Source organism: Xyrauchen texanus, chromosome 5 (assembly GCF_025860055.1).
Source record: "Xyrauchen texanus isolate HMW12.3.18 chromosome 5, RBS_HiC_50CHRs, whole genome shotgun sequence".
NCBI classification, from domain to species: domain Eukaryota; kingdom Metazoa; phylum Chordata; class Actinopteri; order Cypriniformes; family Catostomidae; genus Xyrauchen; species Xyrauchen texanus.
The window spans coordinates 39,786,793-39,796,639 of NC_068280.1; the positions used below are offsets into that span (position 1 = coordinate 39,786,793).

Here is a 9,847-nt window from a genome sequence, read left to right on the forward strand (position 1 = left end):
CAAAAAACTTTCACATTGAAAAACAAAGAAATTACAGAGAATAAATAAAAATAATGATAAAAAAAAACATTACTATTAACTGACTAACTGCTTCTTTTTAGCATTAAGCAAAAATTTAATTAGATCACATAGTAGACTATTGAGTGAAATCATGTGAATTCACATGATTATAAGATGAATTCTGACTCAAATCGATGAGTTTAGGCCAACAGACTCATACATACAGTATACTAATATTAGTCATACCTAGCTTAATGGACAAACTGACCCAAAACAAACACGAGACACTTAGTAAACATGGCCTGGGTGTACTTGTTGAAGCAGAGGTAAAACTGAGTTACAGACCACAGAGTTCTTACCTGTTTGCTGTACTTCATAGTCTGGCAGCCATAATCGGAGCACTGGTCTGAGCTCAGTGACATGGCGTCTGCGTTACTAGTGCCGTTACCAGTGAAGGTGTTGGTGGGTGGCAGTTCCTGTACAGCCTGGTGCTTCTTCCCTTCCACAGGTGGTGAGTTGGGCTGCAGATGCACTGCAGGTAGAGGTGAGCTGGACTTGTAGTGGCGGGCCAGGTCGGGACTTGATTGGTGGCGTCTTGTGCTAAGTCTTGGACTACTGGGGTCTCCGTCTGCAGCTGCACAATAACGGGCGGCAATCCTCTTGCTGGCAGTGCTCGCCTCTTCGTCATCCTCTTCTTCATCACCTCCCCCATGTCTGCAGCCATTCACTGTCATAATTCCACTATACAGAGAGCGCTCAGATTTGGTGCTACCGTTGCTACGCTTGTCTCTGCGTGGTTTGCGCCCACGCTCATTTTGGGAGCCTTGGGCTTGTAGAGGGGGAGGCTGTGGACTGAAGAAGTCCTCCTCTGGCTCCTTCTTGCCAGCCTCATAGCCATTCTTACCCTGGGCGCCGCACTGTCGTGCTGTCACCACCAGCAGGATCACCAGTATAACGGCGGCGGCACCGGCTAAGACTCCTATGGCAACGCTCAAGCGCTGTTTACCCAGAGTTCTCTCGCTGTCTGGGTCACCTGCAATATCCAGAGACAGGGGGACAGCAAGACTACGGGCCACCTGAAAGAGAGAGACATATATAGAGAGAGAGGGGGAGCAAGAAATTGGAAGCAAATGTCATAAATGGTGTGTCTGCCCTTTGATAACATGCATCCTCATTTTGCAGCTCAGTCTGCTGAGACACACACGCACGCACACACACACACACACACACACACACACACACACACACACACACACACACACACACACACACACACACACACACACACACACACACACACACACACACACACACACACATTCATTCCTACTGCAAGGCCCAGACTTCTTAATTATCATGTCAAGACTTGGATATTCAATCATAGTTATGCTGCACAGACAAGTTTGACTGTGTATGTAAATGCTTGTGTGCGTGTATCTTTCATCATTGTATATGTGTGAATTTCCTTCTACCCAATATCTATGTGGGTCAACGGCAATTTGATGCATGAATATTTATAAACAGCAACATTCGTAGAAATGTGCAGTGATTTCCTAGCTGTGCAAAGTTATAAGAAAGTCTTTGACTGCAGTTCAACTTTCTATTATGTAATATCATAGCAAACAAAATTACTCTTTTTATTTACTATAGTAACAAAATTACTATTAAATTTCAAGTTGCTGACTTTAATTTTTCCCATTCTACATAGGCTGATTATTCAACAGCACAAGATGTTGCTGTTTCTCTAGCTGAATTAGCCCTTGTTTGTGTCTGTCTCACCTGTGCATCCACCAGTGTAGCATTGGCCAAGCTCTCATTGATGAAGACATGCACCAATGCCATGGAACAAAGGGAAGGCACGCCACTGTCATTAACCCGGACCACCAAGCGGTGCAGACCCCTGTGTCTTCTCTCCAGGGGCTCTGACAGGGTGATGACCCCACTGCTTGAGCCAATTTCAAACAGACGAAATGGGTTTCCGCCTACAAGTGCATAGCGGAGATCAGCATTAGACCCAGTGTCGCAGTCAGAGGCTGTGACTGTATGGACTACAGTCCGGGCCCCACTAGCGGGTGGCAGGAGGGTGTATGATTCATTAGCGGGTGATGTGATGGATGGTGCATTGTCATTTTCATCAGTAACAAACAGGGAGACAGTGGCGGTTGCAGAACGTGGCGGCTCTCCACCATCAACAGCACGCACGCGGAATGAGTATGCACTACGTCGCTCGCGGTCAAAGGATGCAGAGGAGAAAATGGTACCAGTGTTATTTTCTATGGAGAAAACTTCATGCTTTTCCTCTTTGCCCTCCTTTCCACCCTGATCTTCATCATCCTCAACAAAAAGACTCAACTCTGCATTCTCCCCTTCGTCTGCATCGGTAACTGTAACCATGCCGACAGGGCTATTGTCAAGCAGGTTCTCTTTGACATAGAAGGTGAAGATTTCCTGTACAAATTTAGGAGCATTGTCGTTCCTGTCTGTGACCTGGACCACAACGGCAGCAGAGCCCTGCAGAGAAGGGGTGCCCTTGTCTCGAGCTATCACACGAAATTCATACCGTTCCCTCTGCTCTCTATCCAGTGCCCCAGTGGCACGAATATCACCGTTATCGGCATCTATGTAAAAAGCTCCATTTACAGATGGATCCAGAGAGTATGCAATCTCTGCATTTTTGCCACTGTCAGCATCAGCCGCCACTACAGTGACCACTCTTTCTCCTGGGGCATTATTCTCTGCAAAATGGACCTCCACCAGGCTTTGGGCAAAAGTTGGAGCATGGTCGTTTATGTCCACCACACGCACCTGGAGAGAACTGTTACTAGAGAGGCTTGGGCTACCAGAATCCACTGCAACGATAGTGACACTATATTCACGTGTAGCTTCATAATCCAACAGCGCTGAGGTGTGGAGAAAATATTTCTTTTTATTTCGTTCAAAGGCATCGTCCGTGGCTGGTGGAGGTGGTAGGGCTGTCTCACCAGCTGGTTTCAATGTGAATGGAACATCCCCCACCACAGTGCAGGTCACCGCACCATTCTCTCCCTGGTCACGGTCTGACACCTGCACTAATGCTACAGGTGTGTCCACCAACACATTCTCTGGAACCATTGCAGCACCATCCCGCACAAGGATGCGTCCAATTTTTCGAATTTCCACTACAGGGACATTGTCGTTTTCATCCCTAACATTGAGAACAACGGTAGTGCGGTCAGTGCGGGGTGGCTGGCCACGATCACGGGCTGTTACTGTGAAGCGTAGCTGAGAAACTTCTTCACGGTCAATACGATGCACAACACTTAGCCAACCTGATGCTTCATCCAGCCTGAGGAGGCGCCGCACTGATTCCGTTGCGGCTCCAAACACATACTCAACCTGCCCATTCACACCGACATCACGGTCTGTGGCACGCACCTGAAGGACAGGTGTGCCAGGTGGGGTATTTTCTGCCATTTCTGCTTCATACACTGCTCTCTCAAAGCGTGGACTGTTGTCATTAATATCTGTGATGGACACACGCAACAAAGCTTGTGAGGAGCGCGATGGGTTGCCACCATCACGGACGCGCAGTACGAGTTCATAAGAATCCCGAACCTCGCGGTCCAGAGGGCCTTTTACAATTAGCTGTGGCTGCTTTTGTCCATCAGGTGTGTCTGCAACTTGCAGTTCAAACACGCTGCTCCTGCTGCTAGTTCCCGCCAATGTGTCAGACACTCTCCTTCGATCACCACCATATCCATTTGTGGGTCCATTTGCAGGTCTTCGCAAAGATGAACCCCCATCTCTGCTGTCTTGGATGAGCTCATAGCGATCAATGCCGTTGCGGCCAAAATCACGGTCTGTGGCCGTGGGAAGGAGATACAGAGTGCCAATTGGACGGTTCTCCTCAACAGACAGGGTGAGTACGGGGGAAGGGAAAGAAGGGGTATTGTCATTTATGTCTGTGACCACAATACGCCCCTCAAACAGATCCACCCAACTCTGCAGCGGACCTATGACGGACACCTCAAAGTCCAAAAAGCACTCATTCTCATCAAATATCATCTGACACTGTGGCAGCTTCTCTCTGTCAATCCTCCGACTACCTGTAGTGAGCTCTCCAGTCACATTATCAATTTTGAAGTATTCAGAGCCAGATTCCAAAGCGAACGTGACATCACCAGTCCCAATCCCAGAGGTGGACAGCCCGAGGTCCGCAGCCACATTTCCTATGTGCACATCGGCCGGCCCTTCTTCAGCCACGCGGTAGCGCAGCGCTGAATTGACGCGCGGGAGCTGAGTCAGCAGCTGCAGGATGAACACAAGGTAGCAGCCCGCTGAGTGCACTGCGCCAACGCTCCAGCTCCCCATGATCTCGCTCTCTTTCTTTCTCTCTCTTTCACACTCTATGTGCAGCTTCCTCTGGTCCAAAGCAAACGGGCTCGAAAACCGATTAATTTCTATAGTGTCCTTTGATGCGTCGGCAACAATCTTAGTTATTGCCAATGGTCTTTTAGTTTCCCAGTCACGTTTTCAACTAGATAAAATAAAGCATCCACTTTGTGAAGAGCTCAGCACTGGCGATACGTCTTAGCACCACTTTCACGGACAAAAATATTCCTGTATGCCTTTTCGGAGTAAACGGGAGTTAAATTCGAGCAGTTTAAATGACTTTGTCCGGCTCATTGAGATGCTGTGGAGCGCTGGCTCCTCTCGCGCTTTCACTGTTTTAAACTGCAATGCAGCAGAACACAAAAGAGATCTGTCTGTGAATACAGCCCTCGCATTCGCATCCCAAAGCTTGCGCTACTGGCTGGGAATAAGCCAGACTGATTTTAAAGTCGTTTTTCCCATTCATATATGTTTCTCTTACCTTGAAACACAGAGAGGGAAGACCGGAAAGCTTTCCCTGCGGTCTTGCGCGTGAGTGCCAAGCTCTTATTGATTCCTTATGGTAAACTTGCAAAGAGAGAAAGCTTTTCAGTTCGACTTCCCAAAGCAAGTAAATTAGCCACTTATGGAAAAATGCAGAGCAGGAAAGCGAAGTACCAACAAAAGCTTTAGTAATTCCTCTAGAGTCCTAGGTGGGTGTATGTGAAGTGTTTGAGGAAAAAGTCCCGCATTCTCCTCCTCCCCTCACCTGCACGTTCTACTGCACTGCATGTGAACGTCCCTCAAATGATGCTGCAGTCTCTCTCTCTCTCTCTCTCTCTCTCTCTCTCTCTCTCTCTCTCTCTCTCTCTCTCTCTCTCTCTCTCTCTCTCTCTCTCTCTCTCTCTCTCTCTCTCTCTCTCTCTCTCTCCCCTCAGTTCACTGCAACATTTCCTTCGCTACGTAACTCGACCGTTCAGATGAAACGGGAGACGAGTGAATGCAGTTCGCGTATGTCTCGAAGGAGCTCGCGCTTTCATTTTAACCAGTCTAAAAAGCGCAAATACAGCCGGTGTGTTTGCACACGAGCACAAAACAAAATATCACAGAAGCGAAAAATTTACGAATACAACAATACAAGTCAGAGGAGAGGGAGAGAGACAAAAGTACTTGTATCTAAACAGTTGTAAATTAATAAATGTTCTCTTCACTGTACTAAATGTAAACCGATTATTTAAAGTTATTGTAAGCTTCTCATTCCATCATACATTTCCAACTCGTTTATTGGAAAGTCGGTTCCCACTCTATTCACTATCCGCTTTGATTACGTTTAAATACGTAAAAAAAAAAAAAAAAAAGGTGGTTTAATAGTTCATTAAACGTTTGTCGGTTTGCCAACGGAGAACTGGGCTATTTACGTTAAACCGTGTTATTTTGATAATTCATTATTATTAGGCTATCTATATTATCTTTATATTTATACTTCAATTATTATTATTATTATTATTATTTTTATGATGCCTATTATTATTATTATTATATTGTTATCTAAAGTCTCTGAATCAAGAAGAAGTAGGCTATTCTCATTGTCTGAATGCGGCAATACTGGCTACAGTCGGTTTACGTTCATCTTCTGAACAATGAGCATGAACACTCTTTCTCCGGTCCCAGCACGGGCTGCCCCGTAGCCACGCGGATGCGCGAACGCAATGCAGCACTGGCTAAACGCTACAGTCACACAACAAAAGGAGCAGCCCTTCTCCGTTTATAGTCTCTATTCTCTCTCTCTCAGTCAAACGTGTTTAACTCATGAGTTGGGGTGGATGAACGTGACGGGAAGGGGTTCACTGGTCAATCTCAGTTCATTCGGTCAGAGTAGAGGAAAAAAAAACGTTGGTTTGGGAGCGGAGCACTAGATTTCTCCTTCTGCACCGGGTCTGGTTAACATTCCACCGGCGTCACCACACGCGCGTGCTGGAAGCTCTGCGTCTCGCGCCCTCTGTTGTTTCGCCGCGCGCGTCTTGATTTCGCTTCTGAAATCAATCGCCCCGTCGAAGTGGGTGGGAGAGTGGATTTTAGCGTTCATGTCCCATGATTAACACCCTCCATCTTTATTCCATCACGTTAACGTATGAGTCTAGTTACAATCCTCTGGTGAATCTTTATTATCTTCAGAACTCAAATAGCAATTTCCCTAATGCCGTGTCTCATGCTAGAATGTTCATCAGATAGCTAAATCTCCTCTATATAAAACATGTGAAAATGACAGCGCAAAAACATGACTTCACAATATACACTGATAATATTATATTGTTATACCTTTGAAATATGCTTTAAAACAAGTTATACAGTTTTTCCGAATTGCTAAAACACTAAATCCCATTCTCTGAACCAATTGCTCAGTGGCCTATTTGTCGAATCAGTCACTTTTTTTTTTTGGGCAAAACTCTAAACATTCTCATTCACTAAAACACATTTTCCAATGTGATGCACTTGTGTTGCAAAACTGTAAACACAGGCAGCAAAAGTTAAACAATGTTAATTGTGCTAATGTAAGTTGTGATTACTTTTTTTGACAGTAATAGCAAAATGCACTTAGGGCCTATACTGTCTACAAAAAAAAAAAAAAAAATCTGTAACTACATGCCCAGGATGCTGTGTTCTCCATTTTCTCATGTAGTGTCTAACGAATGCTCTGTAGTGTTGATATATTGATTTGCTGTGTGTATGATCTGAAAGCATTGTTTAATTTTGAGCACAGAGTGAATTGTTTTGAGACTGCCAGAAGAGCCAGGGGTTTGGTGAATGTAGTTTGAAGATTTAGTTTTGTATTTAAAGTTGTGAGAAAATAGATTAAGGTATCAAGTAATGAGTTTTAGCAATTCAGAAAAACTGTATTGTGCAGATACCATGCTAAAGTAACCAGGTTTACATTATTAGCCGGTCATGATATAAACTGTATTTTTATTCCAGTTAAAAATTATTATTTAACAACTGAATTAACCTGAACATATTAGGTCACACCAACAAAACTCATTTTAAGGGTTAGACTTTACACAGACATGGTTGATAAGTGATTCTGCCACACCAGTCCTTTGTTAACACATGCAAAGTGTTATGTCATGTTTAACTTTATGTAATTTCGGTTTATTTTCTGTCTTCAGAGGTGTTTACTTCAATGTCCATCAGTTGATTTGCTTAACATGTTCTGTCTTTTCTTCTCCCACATGCTTTCTTTTTCCATTCACTTCATTAAACATATCAGAAAAAGTAGTCTGTTATATTGGTTTACTTTTTAATGGTAACTATGGAAACCACTGTAACTTTCGGGAAGTGAGAGAGCTAAAATTGCTCTCTTCCCCAGTTGTGTACACATTGGATAAAAATTTCAGTGCAGAATCCTTATAGATTCTGAAGAAACATTAAAAATGTTTCTTATTTACTTCAAATGCTGTCTTTTGTTTCTGGTCTATTTATTGTGACAGTGTGACAATACTTTTAGACAAGGGCTTTTCACCCACGTTGTATCAAAATGACTGTATGTATGTATGTCAGCCACATACTGTATGAATATTCTTACTTACAGATTACACATTTAAGAAATTGAAAACAAAATCCATTTCCATTGCTTTGAGCCAATTGACAGTCCAGAGCAAGTGGTAAAAGTGCCCCAAAACTAGACGTACTATATCCTTGATTAATTGGCTTTAAGAAAGCCCTTGTAAGGAAGAAGAAAATGCAACACTTAAGAACATAATAAAATCCTTTGCAAACTTGCTTACAAACTCCTTACAATGTTGTAAACATTCATATCATCAGAAAACAAAGCACAAAAGCACAGTGAACTAATTGGTGCTCACAATACATAGCCAATTCCCCCAGCTCATTTTACATTTACATTCATGTCCTACTCCACGATTCAATGTCATTTATGTCATACTCAATGCAAGATTGCACAGCACTGGGTGTTGAAGCCACACACCTTAGAGGACTCCTACATGATGGCCACTGTGTAAGAGGAGTAATCATGCACATTCATTTGCCTCTTGACTTTTTAACCCTAGAATGCTAACTTTCCCTCTAGAATGGGATAAAAATGATAATGACAATTAAAATTGTATGTGCATGGGAGTTTTATTTGTTTTTGTATGTGCGTATCTAACCCTTAGATTGTTCCAGGGGGATTTTCAATGTAATACAATAAGTATACTGTAAATCTCTTTGGGTAAAATTGTCTTACAAATAACAGCTTGCTATTTACTTTCTTGCTAAAAATAAATTGGAACATGAACATTACATTTTACATTGCATTGGTATTTACTTATGTAGATAACAGAAAAAAAAAAAATCAATGTTGATTCACATAAGCAAACTAGGGGTATCAATACAAATTCACTTTTAATTAGTGTTGGGTGTAACTCAATTACAAAAATAATTAAATAAATACTTTTTTAATAAAAAAGTAGTGTAATGCATTATATTTTAAACTCTTGTAATCAGATTACAGTTACTGACATTCAAATAATTTAATTACTTTTAAGTACATTATAGGGTTATGCTGATTTCTAATATATTATTTATTTATGGCCCCATAATGAGTCATTGTGAAGGAGAAATGTGAGGTGCTGAGTGTTTGACTTGTGTCTAAAGATGAACAAGGAAGAAATAGGCACTATTTTGAATTTGTTGAGCGGAAAAGGTTTTATAAAGTAATTTAAAATGAAAGTAATTAGTAATGTGATTACTTTTCAAAAAAGTAATTAGTAAAGTAATCTGATTTCAATTTATTAAAGTAACTTACCCGACACTGCTTTTCCAGTTTTTTTTTAATTGCTAAAACACTAAACCGCATTCTTTGAACCAATTGCTCAGTGGCCTAAACACATTTGTCAAATCAATCAGTCTTTTTGCAAATCTCTAAACATATTCTCACTCACTAAAACACATTTCGCTCTGTGATGCATTTGTGTCGCAAAACTGTAAACACAAGCAGCAAAATTAAACACAACTACAACAAAGTAGTTATCGTTTACACACAACGACTATTGTTTGTACATATTTCTAATGATGTGAAAACATGATGCTGAGGCAGCATGAATCTCTCATTGACTTTGCAGTTGCACAACATTTTTGAGTGAGTGTTCTGTAATGTGTTTTTCATTACTGTAAGAGTGTTCTTTGGGGTTTTGCAGTTGGACTACTGCATTTTTACAGTATGCAAGTGCTGAAAATACAGATGTTCTGTCATATATTCCCTGTCTTCGTCTAGACTTTTATGTTGAAATTATGTTTTAGTTCCCTGTCCTTGTTTCCTGTGTTAGATTTGTAGTCCTTTTGTAGTTTTATTTCATGATTGATTCTCCCTGATTGTTTCCCCAGGTGTTCCTCATTCCCTCATTGTTTCCCCAGGTGTTCCATGTTTTCTGTTGTGTATTTCGCGCTTGTTTCCCTTGGTTATTTTTTCAGATTTGCATGTATTGTTGGATGCTCTGTGCCT

General features: G+C 42.2%; 1 protein-coding gene across 1 annotated transcript in view; it reads right to left on the minus strand.

Annotated features, from left to right (window-relative positions):
* Positions 1 to 5,101, minus strand: part of LOC127644045 (protocadherin-7-like) — a 51,645-nt gene extending 46,544 nt beyond the window's left edge. The window contains exons 1-2 of the mRNA XM_052127053.1: positions 1,780 to 5,101; positions 360 to 1,076 (exon numbers count right to left, since the gene is read on the minus strand). Coding sequence (XP_051983013.1) covers positions 360 to 1,076; positions 1,780 to 4,350 — 3,288 coding nt within the window. The 5' untranslated portion in view covers positions 4,351 to 5,101. The remainder of the gene's footprint in view (positions 1 to 359; positions 1,077 to 1,779) is intronic.
* Positions 5,102 to 9,847: the final 4,746 nt, after the last annotated feature.